The sequence below is a fragment of the Dasypus novemcinctus genome, chromosome 24, assembly GCF_030445035.2.
Source record: "Dasypus novemcinctus isolate mDasNov1 chromosome 24, mDasNov1.1.hap2, whole genome shotgun sequence".
Classification (NCBI taxonomy): Eukaryota; Metazoa; Chordata; class Mammalia; order Cingulata; family Dasypodidae; genus Dasypus; species Dasypus novemcinctus.
Window position 1 is genome coordinate 60139113 of NC_080696.1, and position 21412 is coordinate 60160524.

Below are 21412 nucleotides of genomic sequence, written 5' to 3' on the forward strand. Positions count from 1 at the left end.
TCTATAAATCAATTTGGGTAGGATTGACATCTTCATGATATTTAGTCTTCCAATCCATAAATATGGGCTATCTTCCATTTGTTTAGGTCTTTTAAAATTTCTTTTAGCATTGTTTTGTCATTTTCTGCATATCGGTCCTGTACTTCTTTGAAGGTTAAATTGATTCCTAGTATTTGAGTCTTTCTGTCGCTATTGTAAATGGAATTTTTTCCTTGGTTTCCTCTCAGATTGTTCAATACTAGTTTACAGAAACATTACTGATTTTTACCTGTTGATCTTGTATTCTGCCACTTTGGTAAACTCATTAGCTCAAGTAGCTTTGTTGTAGACATTTCATAATTTTTTTAAATATAGGATCATGTCATTGGCAAATCATTTTACTTCTTCCTTTCCTACTTGGATGGCTTTTTTTTCCCCCTTGTTTAATTGCTCTAGCTCAAACTTCTAGCACAAAGTTGAATAACAATGGTACTAGTGGGCATCCTTGTTCCTGATCTTAGAGTGAAAGCGTTCGACCTTTCCCCATTGAGTATGATGTTGGCTGTGAGTTTTCATATATCCCTTTTATCATATTGAGGAATTTTCCTTCTATTCCTATCTTTTGAAGTGTTTTTATCAAGAAAGGATGCTGGATTTTATCTGATGCATTTTCTGTGTTGATTGAGATGATCGTGTATTTTTTTTTCCTTCAGTTTGTTTATGTGGTATATTATTTCTTTTATCCTGTCTTATAAGATTTTCTTATGTTGACCCAGCCTTGCATACCAGAAATAAATCCCATGTGATCTTAGTGTATAAAGTCTTTTGATATGCTGTTGGATTCTATTTGCAAGTATTTTGTTTAGAATTTTTGCATCTTTGTTCAATAAAGAGCTTGGTCTGTAATTTTCTTATCTTGTACTGTCTTTATGTGGCTTTGATATTAGGATGATGTTGGGTTGGCTTCATAAAATGTTTGGGTAATTTTCCCTCTTCAATTTTTTAGAAGAGTTTAAACAGAATTGATGTTGATTCTTCTTGAAATGCTTAGTAGAATTCACCTGTGAAACTGCTGGGTCCTGGACTTTTCTTAGTTGGGAGATTTTGATGAATGATTCAGTCTCTTTAAGTTTGATTGGTTTGTTGAGTTCTTGTATTTCTTGTAGCATCAGTGTAATTGTTTGTGCATTTCTAGGAATTTGTCCATCTAGGTTGTCTAGTTTGTTGGCATACAGTTTTTTATAATCCTCTAATATCCTTTTTATTTCTGTGGGGTCCATTGTAACTCCCCCCTTTTCATTTCTGATTTTATTTGCATCATCTCTCTCTTTTTCTTTGTTAGTCTAGCTCAAAGAACCGGCTTTTGATTTTGTTGATTTTCTCTATTGTCTTCTTTTTCCCTCAATTTCATCAATTTTTTTTTTTTTAAGATTTATTTTATTTATTTCTCTCCTCTACCCCAGTTGTTTTGCTCTCTCTTTCCATTTGCTGTGTGTTCTTCTGTGTCCGCTTCTATTCTTGTCAGTGGCCTGGGAATCTGTGTCTCTTTTTGTTGTGTCATCTTGCTGCATCAGCTCTCGGTGTGTGCAGCACCACTCCTGGGCAGGCTGCACTTTTGCCCTGGGTGGCTCTCCTTATAGGGCACACTCCTTGCATGTGGGGCTCCCCTACACAGGGAACACCCCTGCGTGGCACGGCACTCCTTGCGCGCATCAGCACTGCACATTCGCCAGCTCCACACGGGTCAAGGAGGCCCTGGGTTTGAACCACGGACCTCCCATGTCTTAGGCGAATGCTCTATCCATTGAGCCAAGTCAGCTTCCCAATTTCATCTATTTCTTATCTAATCTTTATTATTTCTTTCCTTCTGCTTGCTTTGAGAATGGTTTGCTGTTCTTTTTCATGTTATTCAACTCCCTGTGCTTTCCTCTGTCCTTTTCTCTCTTCAATTTCAGCTGTTCTGTCTTCAGTATCACTTATTCTTTCTTCTTTCATTCTGAATCTGCTGTTATATACCTCTAATGTGGTTTTTTTAAAAATTTATCTATTCCCCTGCCCTCATTGTTTTGCTCTTGCTGTCTACTTCTGTTTCCATTCACTGTGTGCTCTTTGTGTCTGCTTGTCTTCTCTTTAGGAGGAACTGGGAACCAGGGACCTCTCATGTGGGAGAGAAAGGCACTCAATCACTTGAACCACCTCAGCTCCCTGCTTTGTTGTGTCTCTCATTGTCTTTCTTCTTTGTGCCTTCTTGTTGTGTCATCTTGTTGCATCAACTTGCTGAGCCTGCCTGTCATGCCAGCTTGCCGTCTTCATTGTCTTCTCCATCAGGCACCAGGAACCTAACCTGAGACCTCCTGTGTAATAGGTTTGAGCTCAATCATTTGAGTCACATCCACTTCCTTCTAATGTGTTTTTTATCTCAAGTCATTAATTTGATTTTGGAAATTAGTGTGCATCTTGTTCATTAGTTATTTCAAATCCTGCTTCTCTTCTGGGTTTTGATATATTCCTTTTCTTGGGTCATGCCTTCTATTTTCTTAGTATGGCTCATAATATTTTGCTGATGTCTAGGAATCTGATGAGGATGGTTGTTTACTCAGATGCTTAATTTCTCTCCTTTCATAGGAATTTAGTGGTGGAAGGCTATTTGTTACTGCTGTTCTTTGGTTCTTCATTCATACTGTTCTGTCTTTAGGATTGTCTCTTTAATCCCAGAGATTTGACTCTCCCAATCTCCCCCTCTACTGACCGGGAAAGAGTTGAAGACTCAGAGGGGAGTGGAATTATTTCTAACCCAGGAAAAAGGAGGGGCTGAGCCGACTCAGAAGGCAAACAGTGGTGCAGTCCCCTCCTGGCCTGGAAAGGCTCATGGGACACAGCAGACCACATCTGTGGTTCAGCAGCTGAGTCATCCTTAGGCTGTGTCCCTCCCACTCCCCTTTCTTGGGGAGCTGGGTCCCTGGGGCCCCCTTTGTCTGTAGCAGCCAGCCCTGAGGCCTGAGAATTCTAAAGAGTCTCTAGTGTGGGGGAGGATGCCGGCAGTGCTGCTTTTTTTTTTTTTTTTTTGTAAAAACTTGTTTTTAATTTTGTATAAAACAGGTGGAGTGTGCCCAGGGGCTGCAGGGAATCTCTCAGTGCCGCTTTTAACTCACAATTCTGCCACTGTGATTCTTTTCCTTTGTCCCTCTCCCTGGTGTCCTAAACCCTAGAGGACTTTTTTCCAGGCTGTTTCTGCCTGTCCTCTGGCTATTTCTCTGGAAGAAAAGAGAGTCCCGTGTCTTTCTAGTCTTATACTTAGTATATTAAGCAGGATTGGCTAAATGCTGTAACAAACAACCCAAAAACGTAAGTGGGTGGTTGGGCAGCTTTCTCCTGAGGCTACTCAGAGGTCCAGGCTCCTGTCATCTTGGAATGGTCCTCTTTATTCAGTTGGCTGATGGGGACAGAGAAGACTCTATCTTAGGAGGTTTTTATGGCCGGTCCTGGAAGTGGTGCACATTCCTTAAGTCTCATGGCCACACTTACCTGCAAGGGAGCCTGGGAAATGTAGTCTAGGCTGGTGCCCAGGGAGAAGAGGATACTAGCCATTTCTGCCAAACTCTGCCAAAAGGGAGAGTGATGTCCAGTTTCAGGAACTGCAAGGTGTCACAGTCAGTGGTTTTTCCATGAAAATGTGAATGAAAGTGAGAGACAGCCACAATGTCAGACTGAAGTCTAAAACTCCATTTTAATTATTTATGTAAGGTCTGAAATATAGAGAAAGCAGTGCCCTGAGAACAATGTCAGGATCCTCCGTGATTCTTGGAGTGTACGTTTTCTCTCTGCCTCAGCCTGTAGTTCTACTAGCAGTTTTTCTGTTTACTGGAGGAGACTAGAGGGTTTGAAATAGTTCTGGGTCTCTGTTCTCAAATACATGGTGTGCACACTTGATTTTAGTAAACAGGGTCCAAAGAGATGCATGTGGTTTCTAGGTTTTAATGTTTTCAATATAAACAAATCACTAACCAAAAAAAATTAATTGTATTCCCTACTGTATTCTTTCCTTCTCGTAATAAGAAGTAATTACAGGTTGCAAAGAAATAATGTTGTGCTCACTGCTCAAAGTGTGATCCCCAGACCTGCAATGTTGACACCACCTGGGAGGTTTCTTTTGTTTTGTTTTTAAGAAATGCAGAATCCCAGGCTCCTCCCCAGATCTGCTAAATCAGTATCTGCACTTTAACAGGATCCCACCTGATTTGTGTGCACAATCCAGTTTGAGGAGCCCTCGACTAGATTACATTAGATGCGATGGCAGCATTGGACTTAGAAGCTTTCTGGCTTCATTCTTTAGGTCGATAGATAGATGAATAGTGTGTGGGGTGGTTAAAGGTTAAAGTCGGAAGTAACAACAAATGTATACCAATACTGATTGTTGGAGAAAAACGGCGCTTACTAGGACACGGACACGGATATGACCACAGGCAGAGAATGTCTTGAGAAGCTCTCCCAATAGAGGGGGTCTGAAAAACAGACTCCAGCCCCCCCACCAGCATGGTGGGGGTCTGAAGAGAGACTTCAGCCCACTCCTGGAAGGCGGGGACTTGAATTTATACAGAACTTTCCTAGGCGGGGAAATGATAGTTGGTGGGATGGGGGTTAGGATCCAGAGTACAGCCTTGGGTCAATAAGGGGCTGTAAAAGTGAATTCTCTTTGTGAAAGGCTTGGGAGTGGTGGGCTAGGAGGTAGGGTTCTTTTGGAATGCAGGAGGGTTTGATGGCTGAGAAGGGTTGAGGGTCCTTATCTGCTCCATTCCCAAGGTGATATGGCTTATTCTTAGGGGAGAGACGCTATCTTCAACACGTAGGCAGCTTGCTCAGTCGATTGGAATGGAGCCACAGCCTTATGACCTGGTAATCATTGCAAACCTCTAACACTGATCTTTTAGTTCTTTACTTGGGGGAGCTGGAGACAGAAGGAAAAAGTTAGGAAAGGGGGCTTCTTCCCAAGTGGTCTGGTTAGTAGCTGGTTGTGATTTTCAGACTCTGGTCTCCTTTCATTTTAGCTTTCTGCAGTCTCTGTGGTTTTGTGACTCTTAAGGCTCAGGGAACCTCAGTATATAGGACAGGCAGCCTTAAACTTTTACGTGTAAGAAAAACTTCATAGAACAAGTGAATAATATACTTTATGTTAGCAAGAGGGTTCTTTTCCCAGAGAGCTAGAAAAATGATCTTAAAATCCCTGTTTATATATCACCGTTAAGATATAGCCCTTGACAGTGTATTTCTGACATTTTTTACATGTGACTTAATTTTGTTCTTTTCCTTTACAGTTGTGTGCAGTGAGAGTCTGGTTCAGGGTGGAATGAGCATGAGTTGGGTTAAATGTAGGAGACTTTCCTTCTTGTTCTTAGTTCTGTCAGGAGCAGATGATGCCGATCTCGGCTAATCTCACTTTCGTGGCCCGTGGCTTTCTTGGCGGCTGCCTGCCCCTCAGCCTCCCCTTCCACCACTTCCTCCTAACACTCAGCCTGTAGCTCCTGGACCTCTTGCTGCCCCCATTTCACCATGCAGATCCAAATCCCAGCTCCACCTTCCTAGCTATATGGTCCTGGGAAAGTTCTGTCCTCGCCCCATGATGATTCCTTATCGGGGAATGTGTCAGACACTATTCTCAGTGCTTCATATATAATACATTAGCACATTTGGTCCTCCCAAATCCTGTTATTTAGATATTCTTATGAGGCCCCTTTTCATAATCTGTGAATATATAATAAATGGACAGGGAAATGAAGAAAGGAAGCTTTGTGTATCAAATAACTTTTACTGCTTTAACCTTTTTCTCTTTTCTTTTTTGTAATGGGGTTTGTACCTACTTGCTAGTGAGTTGTTATAAAACATGGGGGACATAATTTTGGAAGATCTGAGCCTCTGAATGGCCAGTCGAAATGTAGCCAATTAGCACCTTCCAGGAGCACTATCCTCTTGACTGTCAGGTATGTAGACACGCTGTGGTTGTGGGCTCTTTTGCATTCTTTTCTTTGATGGTCTTGCTGTTGGTAGTGCTGCTTTCGTCAGAATTAAATGTCTGTGGGGAAGAAATGTGTGTGTAAAAAAAGATTTTTATATTCTGTGATGAGCTTAAATTTGATTTGTGGTATTTGTCTTCACAATACCTTTTCCTTCTATTTAACTTCGTGAATTTCAAGAGCTATTTCATTGTCTCTAAGTGGACTTTGATTTCATTTCTGTGTTTGAGAATAGTCAGGTTACTGAGGTGCTTTTAATACGTTGCCTTCAAATTATCCATTCGTTTCTTTAGTTTCCTCTCCTGTGGGTCCTGCTTTCCGTTTATTTCAGGTGTTTTATATGTGCCGTTTAATAGTTGTACATTTCATCTTGTATGATGTTGTGCAGTCTTTTAGCAAGAGAGAGAATTAATGTCTTCAAAGAAAAAAAAGTCGTGGACTTTGAAAGGGAGGATCGCCGAGTAGAAATACTCAAGATCTAGTATGCTTGGATCTGCTCTGTTCCCTAGGCAGCCACAGCCACAAGTGACTTTTACATTTAAATTAATTAAAATGTTTCCATTTAAAATTAAATAAAAATTCCTATGTACTCCATCAGTCACACCACGTTTCACAGGATCAGTAGCCATGTGTGACTGCAGCTGGTCTCAGACAGCGCAGCTTAGGAACCTTTTCATCATCACAGAAAGTACTCTTGGGGCTGCCAGACTAAAGAAACTCATGGCAGGCTTATTAACAAGTTGTGTTTCAACTCCAGATTAATTCCGTTTTACCCAAAAGAAAGAGACTCTTCAGTATTTTTCTGGAAAGAACAAAGGTATGTTGCTCTCAGCCAGAGGAAACTGTTTTAGATCAGCATGTTTACATTTGCAGTGAGAGTGTTCTCATACACCATAGCATACAGCCTTCAAAACGAGAGCTTTCCTACTCCACGGTGAACGCGGCTATAAGAGTTTGGAGAGTTCTGGCTTTCAGCAACTACTTACTGAAGCATTTGGCCTTGCTGGTGCTTTTCCAGTGTCACTGGTGGTAGACTGAGTTATTTTTTCTCTCTCTGTCTGAAAACTCTAAAGGTGTCCCACAGTCAGTAGCAACATCTTGTCAGTAGCCTGTTTCTGAACTTGTTTGGGTCAAATCTGTATCAAGGAATCATTTTCCCATTCTCCTTTGGTTGGATGATCAAGGAAACAGAACAGTGTCGATAAGAGAGCAAGCGCTTTTTTTGACTTCCCGCTCAGCGGTTCAGTTTCATATTAAAATGGCCCTGCTGTTGAAAATGCCAGTGAGGCTCTGCAGGGACCTCTGCCTGCCTCAGTACCTGAAGTCTGTGCCGCCGCTCTAAGCACGTCACCACCAGGGGGTCTGTCGAGGGCTCAAATTTGTTGGCAAACAAGGAAGGTGATTGAATGAGCCACGGCAGGTCTCCCGGTCCATACACGCAGGCCTCTTGCGCATAGTGGCCTGCAAAAGCAAACGCAAAGACTGAGCTGTCTGTGTTTCCCCGCCATTTACATCCCCCCAAAAGGGCACCACTCCCTTCTCCACTTTGCTTCACAGGTTCAAATTAAATGTGATTTCCATGGTTACTTTGACAGGGGCTTTTATGTTGAATTTGGAATTTATGATGGGAAGGGATTGCCATCAGAACCCAGTGCTGATTGGATTCCTTCCAGGCGAGTGCAGTAGCGCTTTTCAGGTGCTGATGCTCTTGGCCCTTCGGCACCCTCTTTTAGTCCTCGCAACACTCTGAGGTGGTTTCTGTCACCACCCTTAGTTTGCAGAAGCAGATCCAGCAAAGCGAGGCTTTGCAGCCCCTGTGCAAGGGAGCCGGCCGCCCGCGCAGCCCTGCCGATTCCAAGGCCCTGCTCTTCTCTGCCCGACCCGCCCTGCCCGCTGTCCCTCACACCACAGCCGTCATCCTGCGTCTCTAAAGGAAATATCACCAAAAGGGGAGGAAGCCCCATGCCCAGAAATCCAGTGTTGTTTGTAAGACTGAAAAAACCAGAAGCAACCTCTGCCCAGCCAAGCCAGCCCTCAGTGCATGTTGTGTACGTGTCAGGTAAACTGTTGATGGATAGACGTCCTAGGTACAATGTGATAGAACCTAAATGGCATTACATTTAGCCAGTTAAAAACTAAACTTAAGTACACGAAGACTAGCAGGGTAAAAAACCGATGGCATACACGGGCTAAAGGAACCGTGGTTACACCCTGATTATTACTGAATTTATACACGTGTGGGGTAAAAGTAGATGGGAACCCGGACAAATGGAACATTTCCCGGCTTGTGTTGAGGCTGTCTCAGTGCTTACACATCATTGTACTCTCAGCGTTGGTCGTAACGGGGCAACTCTCCTTTTGCACACACATTAGGGTATCGATGTGCCAGTTTTGGGATGCGACGACACCTACTTTTGAGACGCAGTTCTGCCGCTTCCTTGCCACCTCCTGTGACTGGGAGTGACCCCACCTCTCTGAGTTTCTCCTCTGTAAAGTGTGACTAATAATAATTCCCACCTCGGAATCATGCCTTGTGACTGCACGCCCGGATCAGGGCCCAGGCAGGGTTCCCCACCGGCACTGCTGCTGTGCTGGGCCCACGTCGTGTGCGGACTCGACCTGCCACAGATGACTTTCTATTTACCTTATTCTCAGGACAGCTTACACACTGAAGCTAGTGATGGGAAGAACTTTCTGAAGTTTTAGGGGATGGCGATTTTAAGATTTAGAATAAATCTTTTTTCCAAACATCCAGACTGCCACTATAAAAATTCTGAATCATTGCTTCATGATCAGTAGCAGCAACCCTTCACCACTTCTTATACCATCTGCGCACCTAAGGGACTTGCATTTTCAGGAAGAATCTGAGCCCTTCTCCTTTTCTGATATTTTATTTAATAGTCCTGCCAACCCCTACGTGGCAACGAACACCAGTTTTTAAAGAAAGGCAAGGAAGTTTGTTAGCTAGTTGTTTAAACTGTCACTTTCTTACAATGTGAACAGCTATCTAGTTGAATCATATCTACCTTTTTAAAAAAAAAAATACTTCATTAGAAAAATATTCCCACCCTTCTGACCTCTCAGAGGTAGGTGCCTGTGCACATTACAGCTGGAATTACTTATCTTTTTGGGTATTTGAGTTTATAGTTTTTAATCTGCTTACAACCTGGGTATTTTAGGTAACTCTTTTAAACAGCTTGAAAACTGGGTGAATCTAGGTTATTTTGCGTATCTGAGCTACCATATGCAAATACAAAATTAAACTAGGTCATTGTATCTCAGTGCAGGTAGTTTCTACTGCTCCTTAGCAAGCTGCTTATAGTCAGAAATGGCAGGGGCCAGGTTTCCTTGAAGAGGAAATGCTCTGAAGCCGCCATCTGCAAATACAGTTTTGCTCTAATCTTCTTAACGTTCTCTGTTCATCACGGTTTGTGGCCCCATAAAGTGGTACCCTCCATTTTCCTTTGTCTGAATGCTTGGAGCATTCAGATGCTGGATGCTGGACTCATCCATAGTCGTGCTGTGAGTGATTTGTCCTTCTTTTTCCCCATGAGACCATCTCCTCCTCTCAAGCAGCCATCTTCAAACTGGGAATGGGGTGCACCCCTTGGAGTGCCGGCAGGAAAAAAACCCACCGGAGCTGCGTTTCCAGCTCCTCAGCCTTGGTGGGCTCTTTCCCCCAGGCAAATGTGCCTGTGGACTCCTCTCAGCCAGCCAGTTCTCTCCCAAACCTCCTCTCACAAGAGAAGGCCATCACTTTCCCCCACCCCAAGTCTTGCTTTGGTGTGTTCTTTGGTGACTAAAACCAGTGGGATACCAGACAAAGGGGCGAAAGGAGAATTCGTAGTTTTTCAGGGGGAATCCCCCCAGAGCAAAGTAACAGGACCTTGAACAAGCACCACTGAAGAACTATCCTGGGCAGGCCCGTACCTCATCTAAGTACCTTAAACTAAGACTTCAGAGTGAGATGGTTGTCACAGGGATGCATATTAAAACATTCATTTGAATCTAAAAATGAACTCAAGACTTTTTCAGAGAGGAAGTCAATCTCGTTTGATTTGGTTTGTATGACCGTGAATGCCATGAGTGCCGATGAGGTTAATTGGCAGCTATTTCCCATAAATTGAATGAGCTAAATTAAATCTGCAGCTTCAAGATTCTGATAGAAAACTATTCAGAATACATATACAGTTTACAGCAGATTGGAAAATATACCTTTGTAACAATTAAACCTGTAATAAAATTTTTTTCCAATTTCTTTTAGGAGGGGGTATGCAAACAAAATAAGCTTCAAGGCCACTGCTCTAGAGCAGGCATGGCAGACTTTTCCTCTAAAGGGCCAGAGAATAAATATTTTTGTCATTGTAGGCCAGACGGTCTTTGTTTTAACTGCTCAATCCTGCTTTTCCTCATAAGGTGCAAGCATCAGTAGAGAATATGTGCACAGCTGGTGTGGCTGTGTGCCAATAAAGCTTTACCTACAAAATCCAGCAGCAGGCATTCCCAGGTGCTAGTTGGCCAACCCCTGCTCTCGAGCATGTACCTGTGTCACTGTTTTGTATATTTACAGAGAAACATAGGGAGGTACCAAGCCCATTTTCAGTTAACTGTTGAATATGGATTCTGCAAGCAGGTAGAAAATCAGGAGAGCTCATTTATTTTTATCTTAGAGTTTTAAAAATTGCAGCCCTGATGTGTGTTCACTTTGTGAAAACTCAGTCTGCACACTTAGGATTTGTATAGTTTTCTATGTGGGTGTGTTGCTCAGATAAAAACTTTAAAAAATGTACAGTGGTGTTAATTCAAGAATCATTAGCTTCACATTATTTTAAATGATTACCTGATCACTAGTCTTTTTCCTTGGTTGTTGAGGTAGCAGCTGTATAGTTTTTGTACAATTTGAAGTTTTTAAATTTTTACCTTTACATCCATCATGACCAGTGCCCTCCTCTTTTTTCCACTTAATCGCTCGAACGTTTCCTTCCCAGCCAGCATTTGGTGTCGCACCCGGGGCATCTAAAGGAGGAAGAAAACAAGCTTGTAGTGTGAAAGCTAGCCTCTGGATTCTTTTGTACAAGATCTTCTGCTCATAAAGATAAGCGAATCAGAGAGCATCATATGGCCTTCTGTTTAAGTGTGCGAGATAGAGAAGAGAGTCCAGCATATTTTCTTTAAAGATGTCCTTTGTTCTCACCTGATGAAAGGCAAACACTGTTGGGAAGGGGTCTGTGCTGTGCTCATACTGGTGTTGGGATGACCAGGGTCCTGACTATCCTGCTTTGTACCTAAACATCATCTTTCATCCCTCTCTGCATCCCTCTTAATCACTGGATGTTTGCAGAGTGTTGGCATGATTATGTTGGGTGTTTTGGGATTGGGTTTTCTCTGTCACTGCCCTCTGAGGTGGTTTGAAATTAGGATTATCAGTGGATAAGAGATTGTGAAAGGCCCTAACCAGTTTCTTCTGGATTTGTCATTTCCATGATTATCTGTATTGCTTAGCTTGCTCAAGCTTGAAGTTATATTCCCTACAGGAGCCAACCAGCCTAACACAGGTAAGATTTCAGTCCTCTTAAACGAGGACCTCAGATTTCCCTTTACCTCTCAGAGAACCTGTCTGAGGTATCACATTTGCCACCAACATGACTAATTTTGGCCTTATAACTTTCCCATTCTTACAGAGCCCTCATCACAATGCCTGGTATCCTGTAATATTCATTTAAAAATGAAGAACATAACAAGATTTGGGCTCAGGATTTTTGAATGGCTCAATCTGAGGAAGTAAAAATGCTAACACTTCTTTTTGGGGAAGGAACAAAATTAACCATGTTGGTCTGGAAAAGTGGCCCTCGGCTAACTGCAAACACTAAAATCAAAAGAACTGCCTTCATACTATCCAGTGAACGGTACTGCAAAATGTAGAGCAGTTTATAAAGCTATTAAAAAAGAGCCAAAATAGAAAGAACATGCAAGCTGGGATGGAACTTCTCTCCTGTTGTTGCTTCTGACCTGAACAGATCCGTGTTTTGGGGTGGTTCTTACCTTTTAACCGGTTCAGGGTCACCCAGTAATGTTGCTCTGGACTGTGGATGTCTTTGGACCATCGAAGCAGGTCTTTTGCACGGATGTCAGTCAATACGAAGTCCACAAACTTCCTTGTCAGTACAAAGTATGCACTTCCAGAATAAATTGTTAAGTTATGGGGTGGTTCACCTTTGAATCCTTTATTTGGAGATGCATAGATATTTCCTTTAAGGGTGAATTCAGAATCACTTGGACTTGTCTTGGATTTACTGTTAGGTGATTGGATTACTCCAGGAGTGATGTTTTTACCACTCCATTTGCTTTTAATATAGTTTATAATTTCTTTGTTTGTTTTGATTGGAAAATCCTGTCCACAAAGATTAATGACATAGTTCCATCGATATTTGGAATAGACGAGATCTTTCATGCAATTGATATCTGCCTGGAGCCTGGTAAAACCAGTATAAACCACCTTTTCTCTCTTTGAGGAAATAAAAATGTTTTCAAAACAATTAACCAGGGTTTGCACAGCAGACTTATACTTTTTTGGGGCCTTTTCATCAACATGAATACAATAAACATTCTGAGGTACGTAAATAGCTCTGAGAAGCTGCACAAACATGGCCAACTCCTTATGAATAGTTATGATATATGCCAAGGAAAAATTACCCTCTTCTGCAGACAGGGGCCTGGTTATGAAATGCAGCCCCTGGGAAATCCTGGAGCAGTTTCCTGGTGTGTGTAAATGAGCAAGTATTTGAGATCCATATGGGTTTTTACAGAATTTTGCAATTTGGGAGGCTGCTCCTTTCCCTTCAAATAAAGCTGAACACAGTTCATCTGGATAAAAGCCACATTCCACTACTACTGGATAGGTAGGGGCTTCCTCTGGTTCCTCAGGAGTCGGATTCCTTAAATAAAGGAAAATGAAGATGCAAATGACCGTGCCCACTAGCAGTCCAGCCCTCCTGGCTCGCAGCTGGCTCATGTTTTGAGCTCCACTTTCCTTCTTCTTACCATAGTTTGCAGTGCTTTCCTTTAAGCGTCCTAAAATAACAATTAGAATTTAGAGTACTGTAATTCCACCTCCCCAACTTTTATCAAGATACAATTGCAGTAAGCTAAACTACATGTATTTAAGGGTTACAGTTTGATCAGTTTTGATCTGCTGCATTACCACAATCAAGTAACATTTTTTTTTCCCCCAAAAGTTTTCTTGTGCCCCTTTTAATCCATCCCTCCTTCTGCCCCATCTCTGGACAACAACTGATATGCTTTCTTTCACTACTAATTAGTTTGCAGGTTCTACAATTTTATGTAAATGGAGTCACATTTACAAGATTTATAAGAAAAGTATCTACTTTTCTTGCCTGGCTTTTTTCATTCAGGATAATGATTCTGAGATTCATCCATGTCATTACACCAACATTAGTTTTTCCTTTTTATTGCTGAGTAGGATTCCATCAGAGGGACATACCACTGTCCATTCCTCTGTTGATGGACATTTAGATTGTTTCCAGTTTTGGACTATTACAAACAAAGATGCTCTAAACAAGTCTTTGTATGGATGCATGTTTTTGTTTCTCTTAATAGAAACACCTAAGAGTAAAATGACTGAGTTACATATAGGGATATGTTTAACATCACATCTAGGTATATGTTTAACTATTTTAAGAAACTGCAGAACTGTTGTCCTTAGTGGTTGTGCCATTTTACCATTTTACATTCCCATTAGCACCATAGGAGTTTCTTTTTTTTTTTTTTTTCCACTAGGTACCAGGATTGAACCCAGGCCCTCATACAAGGGAATCAGATGCTCGACTACTGAGCCAAACCACTCCTTATGAGAGTTCTTTTTACTCTGTATCCTTACCAACACTTAATGTGTTCAAATTTTTTTAATTTTAACCATTCTCATAGATGAGTAGTGGTTATTCATTGTGGTTTTATTTTGCATTTCCCTGATACTGAGCATATTTTCACGTGTTACTACCCTTATCAAGGTAGATGGCAGAACAATGAACACAGGCTCCATTATTATAATTAACTCATTTTATGTTTGACCTCTAAAATAAAAATCCTACCATAAAAGTAGAAATTCAATAGGAAGGCAACATTTTCTTAAGATGAAATTCAGAATTTTGAATTAAAGATAAACTCTGTACCCCCGTGTCTTATAGCCTCACCTGTGCTAAAGCTTTAGTACAGGACGTAGGTTTTGTGTTTCTCTAAACGTACCTGCAGCCGAGCCTGGGGAACTGGATATTTTAGTTGTTTGTAATAATTAAATGAAGGCAAGTCCCATGTGCAGTCCACTGTCCTTCAGGGTAATACGTGGGCTAAGTGTTTTCTCCTCCCTGTAAGAGGCAGGCACATGAACTTGGCCCACCTGCCACCTCTGCTTCTCTTGGTCCCCTTCCTTCCGCATAGGTTCACGGTAACATTTAGAACTGGGCGCCGGCGAGAGCACCACGCCAAGGGGCCTGCTATCACCAGAGGTGAGCGCTGAGGGCAGGCTTGGGAGGGCAGCCTGTGAGACTCCAGTGCTGCTGAGTATAAATAGTTCTTGCTGTTGCTGTAGCCTAACATCTAGAGGATAATAGGAAATCCCCAGAGGAATAAACTCTTTGGGATCTGGCACTTTTTCTTTCTTTAAAGGAAAGTGATGAGTACTGTTTTCAGTTCGCACACATTTCATGTCCTTGGTTCTTGGTGAGTGTTTTGTTGTTGTTTTTGTTTGTTTCTATCTTGTGAGGTCAGTTGTTTCGACCACAAATGAACCTGTATTTATTAAATTCTCACTTTTAGTCACTAAATTAATTTCCAAAAAATTTAGGTGGTTTTTTTTTTCGAGTGCTCGTAAAAGCTATAGTTCTTACTGATTTGTGAACCGAAATAAATTTTCTCCACAAAAGGTTATATTTCAATTTTATGTTTATTTTTAAGACTAAAAAGAGTAGCAGTCATCCTTGTATTTTAATGGAGCACATACACAGATTCTTTTCCCATACCAGACCCATTTTTACCATTTCAGTGTTCTCTTTCTTTATGTATAATTCCTTAGATCACAGATGGTTTCTGGAAGTTACTAAAATGGGCCTTTTTGGTTTGTTTTTATGTGAGAGCATTTTAAGACTTTTTCCATTTACTGTCTTTACTAAGCTTTAACTTTATTAACTTTAGTGATCTTATAGCCCTTCCATATCTGTAGCCTTTGTTAGGTAGCTTTGTTTAAAAATAAATAAAAAGAAAAAAATAAAAATACGGTAGAATTTAAATACCTTCCAAACAATGAATAGTGTTTTAAAAAGATTATACATTCTGTCAAATCCAAGAGATATTATAGAATATCTCTCAGGAAAAAATAATCATCAAAGTTATGGTTTGGGGTGGTGGTTGACATTTTTCCCTTTATATAATGGTAGACTCTATACACGAACAGAGATGCTAGCCAGTTAGCCTTCTCAGAGTGGAAGTGTTTTACGTTTTATGCTTTTGCATAAATGCTTCCAAGTTGTTGTTTCAAAATACATAATATCCTCCTTCGAACCAGCGAGTGTGTTTTTGTTTTTTTCTTCTCTATCCTTATATACCACCCCTGTCTAGCCCCAGTACGCCTCAGCAATAACATGAGAGCAATATGGGTTTAGTATCATGTCTGACCATTATAAAGGTTCATTTGAATTCATTCGGATGGAATTTAATTGGTTATAAGCACTTGGTGGGCGGGGGGGTTGGCAGCATCTCATAAACGAACTCCTTTTGCTGAATCTTTTATACTTTTTAAAAAAATAGCAAAAACCTTTGGTTAAATAAGATGGGCATCTTTAAAGGTGAGCTTACTGTATTTTGCCTTATAATCTAAAATAGTGTTCTTTTAGAGCTTTTACATTAGTTTAAGCCGAATAAACAATTAATTCCCGGTAAAGTTTTTCCGAGCTTTACTTGGGAGTCTGACATCTAGTTTATCAGCTGGGGAAGAGGCCTTGCTGATTATAGGTGCTGTGTTGGACTCACAGCTAGTTGGCTTATGGCAAGTAAGGGGACCTCCCAAAGTCTCCGTTTTCTTGACTTCACATTGGGACCTGTGAGAGGGTACGTGGTGCGAGTCCCACCCTGAGCCTGGCAGAGCGCAGGCACCCGGTGCTTCGCCAGCTCTCTGCAGCTCTCTGACTTCCCAGCCTCTAGCAGTGTGACTCCTGGCCTCGGCACTGTCCGTGTGCCCTAAAAAACCACCAGAGCCATAGCAGTGAAAAGTGCGTGTCTGCTCTTTTTCTTGTCTCTGGGCTCAGAATGATGTCCAAAGCACCCTAAAAGCACAGTTTTTTCCCTCAGCTCTTTGGACTGATAATATTAATTGAATTGATTTTGAATTCAAAGACTGTCCAGTAAGATGTCTTAATCACAACATGCTTTTTCCTAAAGCATGCGTAAATGTTTTCTTAGCACTTTTGATTTCAAGGGGCAAATTTCATTTTATTGTCCCCTCAAAACCACAACAAAAATAACATTTTATTTGTATAAATGGCATATCACAAGAATTGAAGATTTGAATCTGACCTTGAGACAGACTTGATTATTACCTCCCACATGAGGAATTAAATGGTGGCATTCTAAACATCTAATTGATCTTATGCTTTGAACATATATTACTTTCCTTGGCTTAAACAGAAAGTGAAGGGAAATAGATGCTTGCAGTATTTGCAGTTCAAAATATTACTGATATCCCAATATTTCTATGTTAAAACCAAAGAGGGAGCAAAGAAAAAACATTTTATTTCAAAAAGCATACCTGCTTAGCGCCTGCCCATTTGCAATCCCTGTGTAGTTAAGGAAACACTTACCAAAAGATGTTTCTCAGATTCCATGGGGCAGAAATCCAGGCAGTGTGCTTGCCGGACCTGGTTTTTCTCCTCCATGGACTCCTCTTTCAGTGGCTCCGGCTTGAATCACGTGAACAGAGTTGCTTGGCAAGTTTTGTTGCCCTGTCATCCCCCGAGAATTTTATTTTTGTTGATTCTGACCTGTAGAGTGAAACATAGTTGATGTGATCTAGTAGCTTTAATTTTTTTAAATGTGTTAATAAAAAAAAAAAGAAAAAGAAAAATAGAGAAGGCCTAAATAAATGGGAAAAAAAAAAGAAACATAGTTGATGCTTTTCTGTCTCTTGAATATTTCTACGGACCAGATCACTGCCTTAGAAAAACAAATCGAGATAACAGAAAACCCCTGGCACAGATGGCGGCAAAGCAGAGTCTCTCATACTCTAAAGCAGGAGTTCTTAACCTTTTTTTGTCCCATGGACCCCTTGGCCAGTCAGGTGAAAACCACGAACCCCTTACAAGTCCACACTATACTGTGTATTATTTAATAAATAGATCACAACTGCACCAACATGTCCTCACAAGAATAATGTTTTGAATTTCAATTCAAACTCCTGGACCCCTTGTTAAGAAGAACCCCTGCTCTAAAAAATAGGAGAAAAGATTTAGCTATATGATCCTTTTTCACTAAAGGGGAAAACGAAAGTCATTTTAAAATCTTGCATGCTTCCTAAATAGCATTCAGAAAAATCCAGGTGGTCCTAAATGGCTTTCTCAAGCACCTTCTTTCCAGGATGCAAATAAGCCTGCACAGGGTTTCTCTCCTCTATAGCTCCACCAAGCGGTGAGTGCGTGCAATAGCATGCTGCCAGATGGAGTCGTACTCCTCTCCCCCTTCAATGGACTTGGCTCTATTATTATTCTTCTACCTTTGGATATTTTTCTAATTAAGATCCTTCCGTTTACTGGTTTTAAAGGTTCTCTTGCTTGTTGGTACTCCATTTAGGTTTAACACATATCTGTTAAGAATAGTGGAGGGAAGTGGATGTGGCTCAAGTGATAGAGCTTCTGCCTGCCATATGGGATGACCTGGATTCGATCCCTGGGGCCTCCTGGTGAAAAAGAGACGATGTGCCTGCGTGGTGAACCAGTGCCCGCACGAGTGCCCACGCGAGTGCCCACACGAGTGCCTGCGTGGTAAGCCAGGGCCCCAAGTGAGTCGTGCAGCAAGATGATGACGCATCAAAAGAGAGAGAAAGGGAGAGTCAAGGTAAAGCACAGCAGAAACCAGGAACTGAGGTGGTGCAATTGACAGGGAACCTCTCTCCCCATCGGAGGTCTCCAGGATCAAATCCTGGTGAATCTTAGAGGAGAGAAAATGAAAAGAGAAGACAACACAGACAGGAAAAACAGCAGGGCAGGAGGAGGGGAAGGGGGGAAAATAAACAAATAAATAAATCTTTAAAAAAAAAAAAGGATAGTGGAGCCGAGAGGTGTAAATCACAAACCATGGAGACTTAGTATCTTCTGGAACATATCCGGACACCAGAGCTGGATATTTCATCACATGGGTACTGATTTTGTTTACCTTCTCATGGGGTGACTCTGAAGTATGTGTTTTTTTGCAGTGGAGATGTTGCTCTTGCCAGTTTCTTAATTGGGCAGATAGAATCTTGTCTCTTTAATCTGAGAGGCTGCAGTACTGATGCATGTGTGGCGTGCATATGGCTTTTATGTAAGAGTGGACCCATGTGGCCTTCCGTGGTGAGACACCGTTTCTGTGGAGATGGTCAGATTCCCTGAGTCAAGGTACTGCTCTTGTCTAGGCAGAATCAGGAAAGGAAGCCCCCCTCTGTGTTTGGAGAGGCAGTGCTGCCAGCCTGGGAAGCCAACCCCGAGTGCTTGCTTTGAAACGTGTGCTATGGCTGCTCCTGCACTGGGCCCCCGGCCCCTTCCCGTGGAGGACACGCAGAGGTGCTGAATTTCACCTCCTCCCTCATGTCCTAAACCTGGAGGAGGAAGATTTCCTAAGCCTCAAAATGGCGGAAGAAACTGAGGAAATGAAGGCGAGGTTTGCCTGCAAGGATGTGTGTGTTTCCATAGCGCAAAGATACCAGCTGGAGGAAAACCAAGGACTGAGGAACTCTCCTAATGAGTGGACTGAGGGCTAACGGGCTAATTGTATAAACTCCTTATACAGATTGATTGACATTTTAAAAGCAGTACCAAAATCCTGATAAATACAGTGGACACATAACATATACATATGATTTACAAAAGAAGCAATGTGAATGCAGTGGGTTTTTTTTTTTTATGTTTATTAACCAAAGCCAAAAGGGAGCTATTTCTTTTGCATTTCAAATTAGCAAGAGCTTTTTTTCTTTCCCCTTCAAATTATGTATTATATATATATATTATATATATACTCTGACATGTTGTAAGGAGCATAAATTTCATGCAGTATTCTTGGGGGTCTCTTGGCTTTAAAATCTCTCTCCCTTCAATCCTAGTTTGAAGTATTCCTTTTAGGCTCTGGGCATATTCATTCATTCAGCCATTATTTATTGTGTGTCTACTGCATGCACGGCCCTCAGCCGCAGTCATGGGAGAGGAAGACAAAATCCCTTCCTCTTGGAGCTTGCAGTCTAATGGAGGAAACACACTGTTTTAAAAGTCAGAGAGGGGAAATGGATGTGGCTCAACTTATAGAGCATCCGCCTACCATATGGGAGGTCCAGGGTTCGAACCCAGGGCCTCCTGGCCTATCTGTGAGCTGGCCCATGCACAGTGCTGCCGCACACAAGGAGTGCTGTGCCATGCAAGGGTGTCCCCAGCATAGGGGAGCCCCACACACAAGGAGCACGTCCTGCAAGTAGAACCACCCTGTGCAAAAAGCACAGCCCACCCAGTAGTGGCACCACACGCATGGAGAGCTGATACCACAAGATGATGCAACAGACACAGATTCCCGTGTCGCCTGATGAGAATGCAAGCGGACACAGAAGAACACACAGCAAATGAGCACAAGGGAGCAGACAAGGGGGAGTGGGAGAAGGGGAGAGAAATAAAAATCTTTAAAAAAAAAAAGGGAGGGAAGCAGCTGTGGCTCAAGCAATTGAGCTCCTGTTTACTAAGTGGAGGACCTAGGTTCGATTCCTGGGACCTCCTGGTAAAAAAAAAGACAGGGAAAAAAAAGTCAGGGATTGGGTGTGACCCGAGCAGTTGAGTGCCTGCCTCCCACATGGGAGGTCCCGGGTTTGGTTCCCAATGCTCCTGCAAAAACAAAAATAAACAAGCAAAACAAATGAAAAAACCAACTCAGAGAAGCTGATATGGCTCAGTGGTTGAGCACCGGCTTCCCACATATGAGCGCCCAGGTTCAATCCCTGGCCCCTGGTACCTCAAAAAAAAAAAAAAGGTCAATATATGGGGAGCAGGTGTAGCTCAGTGATTGAGTACCTGCCTCTCAGGTGTGAGGTCCTAGGTTCAATGCCTGGTACCTACTTAAAAAAAAGTCAAGTCAAATATACAGACAGACATTCATTATTACAAGCCCTGAAGGAAACAAACAGGTTCTATGACAGAGAATAACCAAATCTCAGAAGTGGAATTTCTGGGTCAGAGATCCATGTAATGAGATATTCATTGCACATACTGTTTGAGACCAGAGATTGGGAAACCACTGTTCCATCTTGTTTAAGTGATGGAAAGATAAATATAAAGATATAACAGCACAATTCTCATAATTTTACCATTTTGGTACTTTTATGACTCATCTTTTTTCCTTATACTTTAGAAAGGTAATAAACATACTGAGATCATATGGAAATAGAGTTACTATTCTGTTTTTTTTAACATGTGATAACCATTTTCTATATTATCAAAAGCTGTAAAATAACTTAATGCTATTCATTTTTAGAAGGGTATTCAATTTATTTAATCATTGCCCTCATTTTTTTTTTTTTTTGACATTTAGGTTAAAAGTGATTAAAGGAAGCAGAATAAAAATATATATATACAGTTTCAGCTGTACAACAACCGAATGCATAGAAAAAAGCATTGGGAAGAAATTCTGGGTGTTCTTTCCTTTCTGTGCCTATTACTTTTACAGTTGGGAGGGCTTTGTAGTAGCCCCCCTTTCTCAAGCAGCCCTCTGCCCTCCGATCTACAGAGAAGAACCCGGGCCTAGCAGGTGGCTCCCAGCTTCCTGCCTCATTCGATGTGCCCTTCAGGGATCAGCCAAGTTCCCCAGGGCTACACAAAGCCTACCAAGGCCAAGGCAGGACCAGGAATGAGGGACGGGCTGTCCCCAGTGGAGGTGCGCGTGCCCGCTCTCAAGGCGGCAGCCCTACCTGGATCCCAGCAGTGGAGGACATTAACCTGTGGGTTTGGTCTTAGTGGATCTTTTGAATTTTTGAGAGAAAAAACAGGATATTTGACTTTTTATTGCTAGTGGCTAATTCAACTTTTAAAATACGGCAACTCCGAGCAGGCCAAATTAAATACAACCATGCATCAGATAAGATCTACAACCTCTAGCCAATCACATCTATGGGAAAGAGACTGCCCTCTCCTGAC

At 41.9% G+C, this 21412-nt stretch overlaps 2 protein-coding genes across 2 annotated transcripts in view; one reads left to right on the plus strand and one right to left on the minus strand.

Annotated features, from left to right (window-relative positions):
* RTF2 (replication termination factor 2) overlaps positions 1 to 21412 on the plus strand; it is a 66364-nt gene that overhangs the window by 32432 nt on the left and 12520 nt on the right. The window lies entirely within an intron of this gene.
* LOC101418688 (beta-1,3-galactosyl-O-glycosyl-glycoprotein beta-1,6-N-acetylglucosaminyltransferase 7) lies at positions 5763 to 16976 on the minus strand. Its single transcript, XM_004484621.5, has 4 exons — positions 16856 to 16976; positions 12030 to 13058; positions 10908 to 11003; positions 5763 to 7448 (listed from the first exon to the last, which is right to left on the minus strand). Exons 2-4 carry the CDS (start codon positions 12997 to 12999, stop codon positions 7222 to 7224), a joined length of 1293 nt encoding a protein of 430 aa, XP_004484678.1. The 5' UTR covers positions 13000 to 13058; positions 16856 to 16976; the 3' UTR covers positions 5763 to 7221.

Bases quoted from the DNA above. Each gene is read 5' to 3' on its own strand.
- LOC101418688 (XM_004484621.5), bottom strand. From the start codon at position 12,999: ATGAGCCAGCTGCGAGCCAGGAGGGCTGGACTGCTAGTGGGCACGGTC. The intron at 11,004-12,029 runs GTAAGAACCACC...TTCCTCCTTTAG, and splicing joins GACCCTGAACCGGTTAAAAG to ATGCCCCGGGTGCGACACCA. The intron at 7,449-10,907 runs GTAAAAATTTAA...TTGCTTTTGCAG, and splicing joins TGGTCATGATGGATGTAAAG to GCCACTATGCGCAAGAGGCC.